Source organism: Oncorhynchus mykiss, chromosome 13 (assembly GCF_057628025.1).
Source record: "Oncorhynchus mykiss isolate SJ-2025 chromosome 13, ASM5762802v1, whole genome shotgun sequence".
NCBI classification, from domain to species: domain Eukaryota; kingdom Metazoa; phylum Chordata; class Actinopteri; order Salmoniformes; family Salmonidae; genus Oncorhynchus; species Oncorhynchus mykiss.
Genome location: NC_143034.1, coordinates 27,113,008 through 27,128,947, shown reverse-complemented (window position 1 = coordinate 27,128,947; position 15,940 = coordinate 27,113,008). Strand labels below are relative to the sequence as shown.

Genomic DNA, 15,940 nt, shown 5'->3' with positions numbered 1-15,940 from the left:
CTGTGTGTATATGTATATATTTATATATATATGAATATATATATACACATTTATATATATATAAAGATATTTAATAGTCATCTTGGCCGGTGTCGGACACATGAAAGGACCAGGAATTTGCTTTGTTGTCATTGAGACAAGCTCTTCATATTGAGTCTCTATTGTATCTCTTGAGAAGAGAAATATGCACTCACTGGAACCTCAGAGCTGTTTTGCTCTACTGCACTAGGAGTAACCTGGTTAGGTCATGAGCAAATCCAAAAATACATGTTGATACATGCTAACCAAGTTCAATCTCAAGTTTGCTTATTAGTCCAGTGTTTCTCCTATATTCATTTAGCAAAGGTGGCCCAGCGGTGGCCCTAGCGGTAGCAATCTCTCGTCCCAACGGCCCCACCCTACACTATGCACGTGTGTGTGTACGTGTCCCGCTCTAAAGTAAGTTGGTCGATGAGCAAGGCAAGACGTGTGTGCTCATGAGTGGGACACAGGTGATATGATGACTCAAGCCTCTGCAACTCTTCCACCTGAATAAGGAGCTATTATCGGCCTCTGCAACTGTACCTCTGCTCTCACACAGCTGAGGCTGACGGCGCTGCTACTGTAGAATGCAGAGAGCTCTTTGCAATTTTGGATTGCATGTACAGTTGGATAACATAGTACTACCATCAACCAAATGCCTTACCTCAGCTAAGTTGTTGGCTACAGTATATCTATAATGTGTCATGAGTCAGGACTGATCGATCACAATAGTGATAATTATTTTTCAAGATGTTTCAGTTTGGTGACAGGTGTTCTTATGTTGAGATGTCAACACAAGACAATGTCTATGATACCTGAATGTCTTTGGGTCTCATGACAGATAAACACATCTAAACTTTGTGACAGTGTTTGGTCTGCTCCTACCTTTCCGTTGGCTTTGGTCTTGCTGCTGCTGTGGTTGTTGTTGGTGGTGGGGTTGGCATCCTCATGGACGCGGTCCAGGAGCCAGAGCAGGAACTCCAGGGCATCGTGCTGAGAGTTCCCCCTGAACTGAGAGCCGTACTTGGACACAATACTCTGGGGACAGACAGGGAGGAGGAAATCAGATGAGGACATTACAAACGACATAAAACGACTTTCCAACAAACTACAGTAGAAGCTCAAAGATATTAACCTACAGGCTGACCGGTCAACCAAACAGGGAATATCGAACACGGTCAAAAAATGATGTAGGCTATGTAGTCTGTTGGCTAAATACTCTGAGGAAAGACCGGGAGGAAGAGATTAGATACGGACAAGAAAATAAATATCAGTTAGGTTTCCAGCAAAGTCCTTTAAATCTTCCGACAAAATACATGAGCTGAGAGTTTCAAAGAAACTACTGTTCAGAGTATATCTTATTAGGAAACGTTGTCTGGTTGTAAGTAAACAGCATCTTTCGACAGTGTATTCAATCAGCTCCCCTTAGGCTCGGGGAGCAACTGATAACCTGTAATCAGTTACATGTTATTTGATAACAGAAAAATGTCAGGGGTTCTTAAACTTTTTCACACAGGCCCCCCATTACCACAAAATCTATGGGCTAAAAAACCAAGCTAGAAAAACATTAGCTGACATGTGCTAGTTGACCTGGACATTTCTGACAAGTTATAAATAGCTCTCTAAGGTATGCAAAGACTAACATGAACAGAAGAAAACTGATGATGCACTACCCAATTTCTAAATTGCACCTATTACAACTTTCAGGAGTAAGTTGAAAGCCAGACTGAGTTCCTTAAAAATATATTTTTCTAAACAACTTCCTCCCCCCGGGCACGCACCACTGAGTTACGTTACCAGAAAAAATATTGTCATCAGATTACAGATACTTCTTGGATTACTTTTAAATTCAGAAAGTATGTTTGTGTGTACAAAATCAAGCACACAACCAAGCAATCTCCATAGACAAACATTGGCAGTAGAATGGCCTTTACTGAAGAGCTCCGTGACTTTCAAAGTGACACCGTCATAGGATGCCACCTTTCCAACAAGTCAGTTCGTCAAATGTCTGCCCTGCTAGAGCTGCCCTGATCAACTGTAAGTGCTGTATTGTGACGTGGAAATGTCTAGGAGCAACAGCGGCTCAGCCGCGAAGTGGTAGGCCACACAAGCTCACAGAATGGGACCTCTGAGTGCTGAAGCTCGTAGCTTGTAAAAATGGTCTGCCCTCGGTTGCAACACTCACTACCGAGTTCCAAACTGCCTCTGGAAGCAATGTCAGCACAAGAAGGGTTCGTAGGGAGCTTCATGAAATGGGTTTCCATGGCCGGGCAGCCGCACACAAGCATAAGATCACAATGCGCAATGCCAAGTGTCGACTGGAGTGGTGTAAAGCTTGCCACCATTGGACTCTGGAGCAGAGCAAATGCATTCTCTAGAGTGATGAGTAAAGCTTCTCCATCTGGCAGTCCGATGGAGGAATCTGGGTTTGGCAGATGCCAGGAGAACGCTACCTGCCCGAATGTATAGTGCCAAGTGTAAAGCTTGGTGGAGGAGGAATAATGGTCTGGGGCTGTTTTTCATTTTTTTCTTGTCCCCTTAGTTCCAGTGAAGGGAAATCTTAACGCTACAGCATACAATGACATTCTAAAAGATTATGTGTTTCCAACTTTGCGGCAACACTTTGGGGAAGGCCCTTTCCTGTTTCAAAGCGAGGTCCATACAGAAATGGTTTGTCGAGATCGGTGTGGAAGAACTTGACTGGCCTGCACAGAGCCCTGACCTAAACCCATCAAACACCTATGGGATGAATTGAAATTCCTACTGCGAGCCAGGCCTAATCACCCAACATCAGTGCCCAACCTCACTAATGCTCTTGAGGCTGAATGGAAGCAAGTCCCCGCAGCAATGTTCCAACATCTAGTGGAAAGCTTACTCAGAAGAATGGAGGCTGTTACAGCAGAACAGGGGGGCCCGACTCCATATTAATGCCCATTAATGCCCATGATTTCAGAATGAGATGTTAGTATATATTATGACACCTTTCTGTTTTCTCAATGACATAACATTTTGCATTGAAAATGTGGAAAGTTAAAGTTTGTTTCACCTGAGCGAGTCTGACCAGAGTCAGAGACCACTATGTCTACAATGACACACCAAATGCGTTTGATTGATAATTGTTGTCTTGTTCTAATGCCTCTTTTATATATATATATATATATATATTTCACCTTTATTTAACCAGGTAGGCTAGTTGAGAACAAGTTCTCATTTGCAACTGCGACCTGGCCAAGATGGCCAAGATAAAGCATAGCAGTTTGACACATACAACAGCAGAGTTACACATGGAATGAACAAAACATACAGTCAATAACACAGTAGAACAAAAGAAAACAAAAACTCTATATACAGTGAGTGCAAATAAGGTCAAATAAGGGAGTTAAGACAATAAATAGGCCACGGTGGCGAAGTAATTACAATATGGCAATTAAACACTGGAATGGTAGATGTGCAAAAGATGGATGTGCAAGTAGAGATACTGTGGTGCAAAAGGAGCCAAATAAATAAATACAGTATGGGAATGAGGTAGATAGATGGGCTGTATACAGATGGGCTATGAACAGGTGCAGTGATCTGTGAGCTGCTTTGACAGCTGGTTCTTAAAGCTAGTGAGGGAGATGGGAATATCCAGCTTCAGTGATTTTGGCAGTTCGTTCCAGTCAGTGGCAGCAGAGAACTGGAAGGAAAGGCGACCAAAGGAGGAATTGGCTTTGGGGGGCGACCAGTGAGATATACCTGCTGGAGCGTGTGCTACGAGTGGGTGCTGCTATGGTGACCAGCGAGCTAAGATAGGGTGGGGCTTTACCTAGCAGAGACTTGTAGATAACCTGTAGCCAGTGGGTTTGGCGACGAGTATGAAGCGAGGGCCAGCCAACGAGAGCGTACAGGTCGCAGTGGTGGGTAGTATATGTGGCTTTGGTGACAAAACGGATGGCACTGTGATAGGCTACATTCAGTTTGCTGAGTAGAGTGTTGGAGGCTATTTTATAGATGACATCGCCGAAGTCAAGGATCGGTAGGATGGTCAGTTTTACGAGGGTATGTTTGGCAGCATGAGTGAAGGAAGCTTTGTTGCGAAATAGGAAGCCGATTCTAGATTTTATTTTTGATTGGAGATGCTTAATGTGAGTCTGGAAGGAGAGTTTACAGTCTATCCAGACACCTAAATATTTGTAGTTATCCACGTATTCTAAGTCAGAGCCGTCCAGAGTAGTGATGCTGGATGGGCAGGCAGGTGCGGGCAATGATCGGTTGAATAGCATGCATTTAGTTTTATTTGCGTTTCAGAGCAGTTGGAGGCCACGGAAGGAGAGTTGTATGGCATTGAAGCTCGTCTGGAGGTTAGTTAACACAGTGTCCAAAGAAAGGCCAGAAGTATACAGAATGGTGTCGTCTGCGTAGAGGTGGATTAGAGAATCACCAGAGTCGCAAGAGTTCTTCACAAGAGTTCTTCACAAGAGTTCTTCACAAGAGTTCTTAAGGGTAAAGTAATCCAAAAGTAACAGAAAGTAATCAGATTACGCTAAGTTACGTTACTGATTACCATTTTAGATGAGTAACTAGTAACTGTGATATTTAGAAAGTAATCTACCCAACCCTGGCTCTCCTTGAGACAGTGACGGGCGTAGCTAATAACAACACCATCATGACATCCAGGTGGCTACTTTCCATTCCCACCAGCCATCTCTCTCTCCCTCTCTCCCTCTCTCTTCTCCGCCCATCCACTCTCTCCCTTCTTCCCTCCGCCCTCTGAGTAACAGAGCCCGATCCCAGACGCTCCTCCACGCTTCATAAAAAATTGCTGCATCACACCGCCAGTGTTCTAAATATAAACATGGGACAGGATGTGAGGCCCCCTACCTCCCTACTACCTGAGATGGACCACTAATGAGCTTAATCATTATGAAGGGGGCCCTCCGAGGGAGTAGGCATGTTGACTGTGTCTGTATCTGAAATGGCATCCTATTCCCTATGTAGTGCACTACTTTTGACAAGGGTTCTGGTCAAAAGTAGTGCACTATATAGGGAATAGCGTGGCATTTTGGACACAGCCCTTTTCACTAATCCTAGTCACTCTCTCTGCCTATCAAAGGACAGTGCAGTTATGTTATGTTATGTTATGTTGCTACCCCAGAAGGGTAAAAGGGAAAGGGGGAAACAGAAACGGAGGTGGCGGAGAGAGTGGTGGGGACAGCAACCGATGTGTCCAAGGTTACCGTGGGCCCGCTGTGTCTGGAAAGCAGAAACCTGATGACATCACAGAGCTGTGATGGCTTCATTAGGACAGGGGGTTGAGAGAAGGAGGGCTTGGAGAGAGGGGTTATGTTCTGCTGTGTGCACACATTTTGTTGCGTTGACGTCCAGAGGTGATCCTGCTACTATGGCATGTTAATGGGTCTGCACAGCAGCACTGTTGCTAAGAAAGTAAGGACCCCATCCCATCCTTCAAAAACAGATTGCACTTCTTGTTCAAAGGAATTCCCCTTAATATCTGCATAGACATATCAACATAGTCTTTACTTTTCACACCCACCCTATGCCTGAGAGGAGATAGAGGCGTAATCCCACCAAAGTAGTACGAATAACATTCTCCAACATGTTGAGGCCTGTTTCAGTAAGCCTGCATCAGCCTCCATTTATCACCATCATCATAACCAACCAAATCACAGACAGACAGCTCAGACACCTGACACTAACATTTAATGACTGGTCATGAAGGTGCCAAAACAAACATGATATACTGTGTTTCTGTCCCCAAGGGGAGCATGGGAATAATAATCCAGGCTATTTGGTAATCATTGAAGGGATTTGAGAGAGCCTGGGTGTAAAATGTGTTGGTTGGGACATTTTGAATCGGATTACTATGTCAAGAAGTAGAAATGTCAAATGTGTTTTACACATAGTTTGTTGGATTGAATGATTTATGACTTTGTGTGTGTGTGTGTCACTGTGTGACAGCTGAAGATGCCAGACCATATTTGCTCCCCTCTTTAAAAGCTGTTTGTACTCCTCAGCTGTATTTAGGGCACTGCTGGTCTCCAGGGTGAAGATGCATCTTATTCCATAACCACTGTAAACATAGGCAGACTACACGGTCCTACAGTGCACTCTCCTACCGCCATGTCATGGTGCCTTGCAAGTTACTTTTTACTAGAGAGGTGAGGCAAACATTTGCTGGAGGGTGAGACTAGAGACAGATAGAGAGATAGAAATGATTGCAAACACTCAAAATACAGTTGAGGGTGACCTAACCTCTTAAATAAACACAGGTACACCATTAACCTGCACAGTCTCCAGGGGCAGTTGACAAAGTCGCCCTCTCTCACCCTCTCACATCTAAGAAGAGGTTGAGACCCCCACACTCAGGCAATAACATCACACCACACATACACACTCACACACACACCACGCCTGCCCTGGCATCCAAGACAGTGAGCTGGAGAGTGTTTGACTTTCCCCTCTTTAGCGTTGGTCTCACAAGTACCCCACATCACCTTCGGCGTAAACAGCTAGGTATAAGGAGAGCTCCATCGGGACTAGGAATGTGCCATAAATTAACAAAATTACTCCTCTCCTTCAAAAACACATCTACAGGGTCACCCCAACTCACCTCACCCCAATCTGGCCTGTCAAATGGACCTTGTTAGATTCCACAATGACAGTCTGGGAGGGAGAACTATGAGGAATTATGACATTACATAAGCTTTAGAGGTTGTGATGTTGACCCACACAAGCAAGAGCTTGGGCACACACACACACAAGAGTAGATGTTGCTGCAAAGTGGGAATGAGGCTGGATGGTATCCATCACCATAATTTCTGGCACCTCCATTCCTTTTACATTTTTCTACAGCAGCCTGACGTGTCATCACTTAATTCCTCTCCTGCCCTGCCTCTCCTTCCATTCCCTCCACTCAATAAAGCCTCCCCCTTCTGCTCCCTCTTTTTCCCCATACTCTACCTCCCTCGTTCCCTCTCTCATTTTCGCCATTCTTTCCACTCATCAATCTCAGCTGAGCTCCAGACGACCCAGCCTCCCCCCGTTTCTCCCCTGGAGAGAAACACAAACCTCGGCCCACCGCAGTCCCGGCCACCAAGCAAATGCTCTTGCCTGTCTCCTGGCTCCCCACGCTAGGTGCCCCCGTCTGAGTTTTTTAAGCCTAAAACTCTCCTGATTAATCTGAGTTATACTGTATCTGAATTCACTCCAAAAAATATATATGATGGCAGACGTACTAGTTTGGATGCTAGACTTCATGTATTCACCTCCAAAAGAATGAAAACCACTATTTATTATGGCAAGACAATATAAGATTTTGGATGCAAGGCTCTCCAAGATTTAATTTCCTCAATATTCTCGGTAACATAACATGAAATCCTCCTCCAGATATGTTGCCAGTGTGTTGAGAGAGTAAAGCCCAAAGCCTTTGCCTTGTCGCCGTGACGACGACCCTAATGTGGGATTTACTACCATCAAGAATAGAGAAGGAAACAAAGGATGAATTGCGATTGGTCATAATCATCTTTGAGTGGTTTACAGCCTGGGAAAGGCTCTCTGTTAACACTACTGTAATGGAGAAGTTTAAACTCCTATAGTTGCATCCCAAATGGTACCGTACTTCCTATAAAGTGCACTACTTTTGAGCAGGGTCCATAGGGCTCTGGTATAAAAAAAAAGTGCACTTTGTAGGTAATAGGGTGCCATTTGGGACGCACACTCTACAACTTACAGTGGAGGCAGTAAATGTGCAATTGTTTGGGAAGAACGAGGGTCTGAGCTGTTACTGTATCCTAATGGCACAATCACTAGTACATATTTGGGGTGGCCAAACAGCAGCCCTACCACGTAATTTACAATAAAGCTGAACAATGGAGTAAAATAACCTCATCATTTGGGATATGGCAGGGTAAGACAGTTCTACTAAGCTCATGAGGCATTTGTGTTGTATTCTTCAAGAATCAATGGGTGTTCTGTATATCATTAATTAAAATGACCACTGAACAGCTGTAAATATTGCAGATTGCTCCTTTAACGGTTTCTGTGCCATTCTCTTCACTATGATAAAGTGGGGAGTAATGTCGTTCCAGCCACCTTCTACGTGATTGGGTGGTCTTACAGCCTAGCGTAGTTGAAATTGAACCTAGACCATTAATCATGGTGTTGAATACATCCATCAGAAATTTGCTCAAATTGCAGTACTTACATTGCCATATCACAGACATATTTCTCACTGTGTTTTTCATTATATTGTTTTGTCAGAGCTTTTCGGGTAAAATGAAGTAGTAATGCCATGACAATTTCTGAGTAGAGAGAGAGAGAGAGAGAGAGAGAGACTGTGTGTGTGAGTACCGTAGCTCTTGAAAGAAAGCAGAGAGAGGAAAACACAAACACTGCATCTCTGCCTGTGCTCCAAAACAACCAACATGACACCCACTCACACCCACCACCGCCTACACAGGAGTCATGGAGGAACATGATACAACCACCACCTCCAGACTCAGCAAGGATAGTGAGGGAAGGGAAAAGCTTGCAGAGCCAATTTTTATCCTCACACAGTCACTGTTGAACTTGTTCACCAGGCCAATGCCTCTGACTAGTGCTCTTTAAAAGCACACTGACATTGACAAAAACAATTAGCTGTCAAAGAACCACTGTGCAGAATCCTTCCTCATCACAAACTAGTACCATTCATACAGGGGACAGGAGTAAATGGATGGGTGGGTGTTCTCCTGTCTTTCACCAACACTTTTCTTGTTTGTTTTGGAGCTCACTGCTGCACTCTCCATACGCACCAGTGGAGCTTGCGCAGTAGGGGGTCTCCACCTTTCCCAGGCTAAATGCACTGGGCTGCACTGCTACAGCAGTAAACATCCTCATCTCACCCATAGAGGACCAACAGATAGAAATCAGTGTATTGTTCAAGTCAAAGCCATCCGTACAACTTTTTTATTTTTTAACCTTTATTTAACCAGGAAAGGCTCAATGAGATTCAAAACTATTTTTCAAGAGCGCCCTGGCCGAGATAGGCAGCACCAAGCCATTACAAAAAAATTACAGACAGACAACATGAAAAACTACAAGTAATCTAGTAAAAACCATTGAATTCACAAGAGTATAAAACAGCAAATTAAAAACATTGACAGGTCAGGGAATCAGCCTCAAAATCCTTCATCAGTGATTTAAAAACACCAATCGGGACAAGTTCTTACAGTTTAAAAGTATTTTGTAAGGTGTTCCAAGACGATGGCGCAGAGTACATAAAAGCCCTTTTACCAAATTCAGTTCGGACATTTGGAACAGTTAGCAGGATAAAGTCCAGCGAACGAACAGCGTACCCACCACATTTCTGAACAATAAAAATGCACAAATAAAAAGGTAGTAAACCCAAAATGGCTTTGTAAATACAAGTATACCAGTGACTGAGCCTACGAGTGACTAGAGAAGGCCAGCAACCCTGGTGTACAAAGTGCAGTGGTGCGTAAGGGTTTTGTAGTTTAAAATAAATCTCAAAGTGCCATGGTAAAGAGTGTCAATTGATCTCAAAAAATGTTTTGTAAGTTGTTGAATATGCAATTTAAAAGAGAGGCCGTCATCAATTAAAATTACAAGATATTTATATGAGGTTACAACCTCCATCTCCTTGCCGTGACAGGTAGTAATAGGTGAAAGTTTCAGAGGTCTATTTCTTGCATTAGAAAACACCATTAGTTTAGTTTTGTCAGTATTGAGGATAAGCTTCAATTGACACAAGGTATGTTGAACAGTATAAAAAGCAGTTTGCATGTTCTGGAAAGCTTTTGTAAGAGACGAGGCACAACAGTAAATAACAGTATCATCAGCATAAAAATGAAGTGGATATTTTTGTCTAAATAATTTATATAAATAGTGAATGAGAGAAGACCAAGTACAGAGCCTTGGGGCACACCATTCAAGTCAGACAATTTAACAGACATAAGCACCTCAAATCAACTGCAGTGAGAGGACGGAATGAATGAGAATGAATGAGGGAATACCTATACCCAAGGGCAATTGATTATTCAATAGATCTGAGTACTAATTTCGAGAGAATGCACACAAAACTTAACATATAAACTTCAAAAAGTATCTCACTTGGCCCTACCTGTTCTGAAGGTTATGAAATCCTTCACCTCAAAGTACTCTATCTTTGCATCGCAGTTCGATTTCCACAAATTACTGCTGGAAGCATAATTAGCTTAAAGCCTATTAGCCGAACCAAATCAAAATGTCCTAATACAGAATTCTGGTACCATCTATATTTGCAGGATAGGTCCAAAGGTTCCAGCAAATGAGAGTGAGCAATGTCATTCATCCAGGCCCTGGGGTATTAGCTTTGGGCACCGTGCCCCTGGAGGACCAGCCACAGGTGTCCCTGTGGGGCCAGACCATAGACATACAGTTGAAGTCGGAAGTTTACATACACGTAGGTTGGAGTCATTAAAACTTGTTTTGCAATCACTCCATAAATTTCATGTTAACAAACTATAGTTTTGGCAAGTCAGTCAGGACATCTACTCTGTGCATGACACAAGTCATTTTTCCAACAATTGTTTACAGACAGATTATTTCACTTATAATTCACTGTATCACAATTCCAGTGGGTCAGAAGTTTACATACACTAAGTTGACTGGGCCTTTAAACAGCTTGGAAAATTCCAGAAGATTATGTCATGGCTTTAGAAGCATCTGATAGGCTAATTGACATCATTTGAGTCAATTGATGACATACCTATGGATGTATTTCAAGGCCTACCTTCAAACTCAGTGCCTCTTTGCTTGACATCATGGGAAAATCAAAAGAAATCAGCCAAGACCACATCATTTTTTTTGTGCCTGAAGGTACCACATTCATCTGTACAAACAATGTACACAAGTATAAACACCATGGGACCACGCAGCCGTCATACCGCTCAGGAAGGAGACATGTTCTGTCTCCTAGAGATGAACATACTTTGGTGCGAAAAGTGCAAATCAATCCCAGAACAACAGCAAAGGACCTTGTGAAGATGCTGGAGGAAACAGGTACAAAAGTATCTGTATCCACAGTAAAACAAGTCCTATTTTGACATAACCTGAAAGGCCGCTCAGCAAGGAAGAAGCCACTGCTCCAAAACCGCCATAAAAAAGCCAGACTACGGTTTGCAACTCCACATGGGGACAAAGATCATACTTTTTGGAGAAATGTCCTCTGGTCTGATGAAACAAAAATAGAACTGTTTGGCCATAATGACCATCGTTATGTTTGGAGGAAAAAGGCGGAGGCTTGCAAGCCGAACAACACCATCCCAACCGTGAAGCACGGGTGTGGCAGCATCATGTTGTGGGGGTGGTTTGCTGCAGGAGGGACTGGTGCACTTCACAAAATAAATGGCATCACGAGTAGAGGTCGACCGATTAATCGGAATGGCTGATTAATTGGGGCCGATTTCAAGTTTTCATAACAGTCAGTAATCTGCATTTTTGGACACCGATTATGGCCAGTTACATTGCACTCCACGAGGAGACTGCGTGGCAGGCTGACTACCTGTTATGCGAGTGCAGCAAGGAGCCAAGGTAAGGTGCTAGCTAGCATTAAACGCATCTTTTAAAAACAATCAATCTTAACATAATCACTAGTTAACTACACATGGTTGATGATATTACTAGTTAATATAGCCTGCCCTGCGTTGCATATAATTGATGCGTTGCCTGTTAATTTATCATTGAATCACAGCCTACTTCGCCAAACGAGTGATTTAACAAGCGCATTCAGGAAAAAAGCACTGTCGTTGTCACATTCTGACCATAGTTCTGTTAGTTTATTCTTTGTTTTAGTATGGTCAGGGTGTGAGTTGGGGTAGGCAGTCTATGCTTGTTTTTCTATGTTGGTTTTTGTGTTCGGCCTAGTATGGTTCTCAATCAGAGGCAGGTGTCGTTAGTTGTCTCTGATTGAGAATCCTACTTAGGTAGCCTGGGTTTCACTTTTGGTTTGTGGGTGTTTGTTTCCATGTGAGTGTTTTGGCCACATGGTACTGTTTCGGTTTTGTATATTTCACAGCACTTTCCTGCGTTTGCTAGCAGCTCTTTGCAATGCTTCAAGCATTGCGCTGTTTATGACTTCAAGCCTATCAACTCCCGAGATTAGGCTGGCAATACTAAAGTACCTATTTGAACATCCAATAGTTAAAGGTGAAATATGAAATACAAATGGTATAGAGAGAAATAGTCCTATAACAACTACATCCTAAAACTTCTTACCTGGGAATATTGAAGACTCATGTTAAAAGGAACCACCAGCTTTCATATGTTCTCATATTCTGAGCAAGGAACTTAAACGTTAGCTTTTTTACATGGAACATATTGCACTTTTACTTTCTTCTCCAACACTTTGTTTGCATTATTTAAACCAAATTGAACATGTTTCATTATTTATTTGAGACTAAATAGATTTTATTGATGTATTATACTAAGTTAAAATAAAAGTGTTCATTGTTCATTCAGTATTGTTGTAATTGTCATTAATACAAATATATATATAAAAATCGGCCGATTGATCGGTATCGGCTTTATTTGGTCCTCCAATAATCGGTATCGGCTTTGAAAAATCATAATCGGTCAACCTCTAATCGCGAGGAAGGAACATTTTGTGGATATTTTGAAGCAACATCACAAGACATCAGTCAGGAAGTTAAAGCTTGGTCGCAAATGGGTCTTCCAAATGGACAATGACCCCAAGCATACTTCCAAAGTTGTGGCAAAACAGCTTAAGGACAACAAAGTCAAGGTATTAGAGTGGCATCACAAAGCCCTGACCTCAATCCCATAGACAATTTGTGGGCAGAAACTAAAAAAGTGTGTGCGAGCAAGGAGGCCTACAAACCTGACTCAGTTACACAAGCTCTGTCAGGAGGAATGGGACAAAATTCACCCAACTTATTGTGGGAAGCATGTGGAAGGCTACCCGAACCGTTTGACCTATGTTAAACAATTTAAAGGCAATGCTACCAAATACTAATTGAGTGTACGTAAACTTCTGACCCACTGGGAATGTGATGAAAGACATTATTCTGACATTTCACATTCTTAAAATAAAGTGGTGATCCTAACTGACCTAAGACAAATTTTTACTAGTATTAAATGTCAGGAATTGTGAAAAACTGAGTTTAAATGTATTTGGCTAAGGTGTATGCAAACTTCCGACTTCAACTGTAAATATTCATACATCATCAGGCCAGACAGACACCTGCGCAGACTCAGCCGTCTGGTATCCTGGCAGTCCCTGACCACTGTGTTGACTTGGTCTGGCTCACTCTCATCAGCATTTGGTAAACTCAGTGCACCACCCCTACATGTGAAGTACCGCTCCCTTCTAACCAGTAAGGACATTACATGTCATGCTAGTACATGTCTCACCTGTTTTGACCGTTGCCACAGGGTCCTACCCTGAAATGCTACCTGTCTGCTTACACTGAAATAGGACGTGAGAACTGTTGAGTCGGTTCTGACTAGAGGGAATACAGATACGTCCGGAAATGACTTTTTCGTAGCAGGTTAAGAGAATTTACGCAGCAGGTTAATTAAGATAATTAACGTGGCAGGTTAGGAGACTTACTGTACGTTAAGGTTAGGAAACGGTTTCGGCGTAGTTTTAGTTAAAATGCCTCCGATCTTAGCTGTACTCCCTCCAGTCACAACCCACTAGGCACACCACGTCATTTCAGTGTGGAAATGTGGGTAAAACTTGGTTGAGAGGTTGATCAATAAAAGTTCAACTTTTATTCACTCACTCATAAAAACAGCCAGAAGTTTGTTGAATTCAAAATGTGTTATCACTATGCTTTCAGCCATCTAAAAGCACAACCAAATTCCATTGGAAAAACAATGTCTTTATTTTTGGTTTATAGTTGTCATTTAAATGTGTTATCGCTGCTGCTTTCAAGCATTTACAGTGCCTTGCGAAAGTATTCGGCCCCCTTGAACTTTGCGACCTTTTGCCACATTTCAGGCTTCAAACATAAAGATATAAAACTGTATTTTTCTGTGAAGAATCAACAACAAGTGGGACACAATCATGAAGTGGAACGACATTTATTGGATATTTCAAACTTGGGCGTGCAAAATTATTCAGCCACTTTACTTTCAGTGCAGCAAACTCTCTCCAGAAGTTCAGTGAGGATCTCTGAATGATCCAATGTTGACCTAAAAGACTAATGATGATAAATACAATCCACCTGTGTGTAATCAAGTCTCCGTATAAATGCACCTGCACTGAGATAGTCTCAGAGGTCCGTTAAAAGCGCAGAGAGCATCATGAAGAACAAGGAACACACCAGGCAGGTCCGAGATACTGTTGTGAAGAAGTTTAAAGCTGGATTTAGATGCAAAAAGATTTCCCAAGCTTTAAACATCCCAAGGAGCACTGTGCAAGCGATAATATTGAAATGGAAGGAGTATCAGACCACTGCAAATCTACCAAGACCTGGCCGTCCCTCTAAACTTTCAGCTCATACAAGGAGAAGACTGATCAGAGATGCAGCCAAGAGGCCCATGATCACTCTGGATGAACTGCAGAGATCTACAGCTGAGGTGGGAGACTCTGTCCATAGGACAACAATCAGTCGTATATTGCACAAATCTGGCCTTTATGGAAGAGTGGCAAGAAGAAAGCCATTTCTTAAAGATATCCATAAAAAGTGTCGTTTAAAGTTTGCCACAAGCCACCTGGGAGACACACCAAACATGTGGAAGAAGGTGCTCTGGTCAGATTGAACTTTTTGGCAACAATGCAAAACGTTATGTTTGGCGTAAAAGCAACACAGCTCATCACCGTGAACACACCATCCCCACTGTCAAACATGGTGGTGGCAGCATCATGGTTTGGGCCTGCTTTTCTTCAGCAGGGACAGGGAAGATGGTTAAAATTGATGGGAAGATGGATGGAGCCAAATACAGGACCATTCTGGAAGAAAACCTGATGGAGTCTGCAAAAGACCTGAGACTGGGACGGAGATTTGTCTTCCAACAAGACAATGATCCAAAACATAAAGCAAAATCTACAATGGAATGGTTCAAAAATAAACATATCCAGGTGTTAGAATGGCCAAGTCAAAGTCCAGACCTGAATCCAATCGAGAATCTGTGGAAAGAACTGAAAACTGCTGTTCACAAATGCTCTCCATCCAACCTCACTGAGCTCGAGCTGTTTTGCAAGGAGGAATGGGAAAAAATGTCAGTCTCTCGATGTGCAAAACTGATAGAGACATACCCCAAGCGACTTACAGCTGTAATCGCAGCAAAAGGTGGCGCCACAAAGTATTAACTTAAGGGGGCTGAATAATTTTGCACGCCCAATTTTTCAGTTTTTGATTTGTTAAAAAAGTTTGAAATATCCAATAAATGTCGTTCCACTTCGTGATTGTGTCCCACTTGTTGTTGATTCTTCACAAAAAAATACAGTTTTATATATTTATGTTTGAAGCCTGAAATGTGGCAAAAGGTTGCAAAGTTCAAGGGGGCCGAATACTTTCGCAAGGCACTGTAAAAGCACAACAAAGTTCAAATGGGAATACCATGTCAGATATTTTGGATTTATACAACAACTTAATGTGTTATTACTGTGCTTAATCTAAAACCACAAACCAATTTATTATTTTTGATTTTATTTTTTTCACCTTTATTTAACCAGGTAGGCTATTTGAGAACAAGTTCTCATTTGCAACTGCGACCTGGCCAAAATAAAGCGTAGCAATTCGACACATACAACAACACAGAGTTACACATGGAATAAACAAAACATACAGTCAATAATACAGTAGAACAAAAGAAAACAAAAAGTCTATATACAGTGAGTGCAAATGAGGTAAGTTAAGGAAATAAATAGGCCATGGTGGCGAAGTAATTACAATATAGCAATTAAACACTG

The 15,940-nt window shown here is 42.3% G+C and overlaps 1 protein-coding gene across 2 annotated transcripts in view; it reads right to left on the bottom strand.

The window, feature by feature from the left end:
* The window catches only part of LOC110485810 (ubiquitin carboxyl-terminal hydrolase 43), a 126,692-nt gene that overhangs the window by 106,046 nt on the left and 4,706 nt on the right, over positions 1-15,940 (bottom strand). For both annotated transcript variants that reach the window (XM_036940477.2, XM_090195900.1), the window contains exon 2: positions 907-1,059. In XM_036940477.2, the coding sequence (XP_036796372.1) occupies positions 907-1,059 (153 nt within the window). The remainder of the gene's footprint in view (positions 1-906; positions 1,060-15,940) is intronic.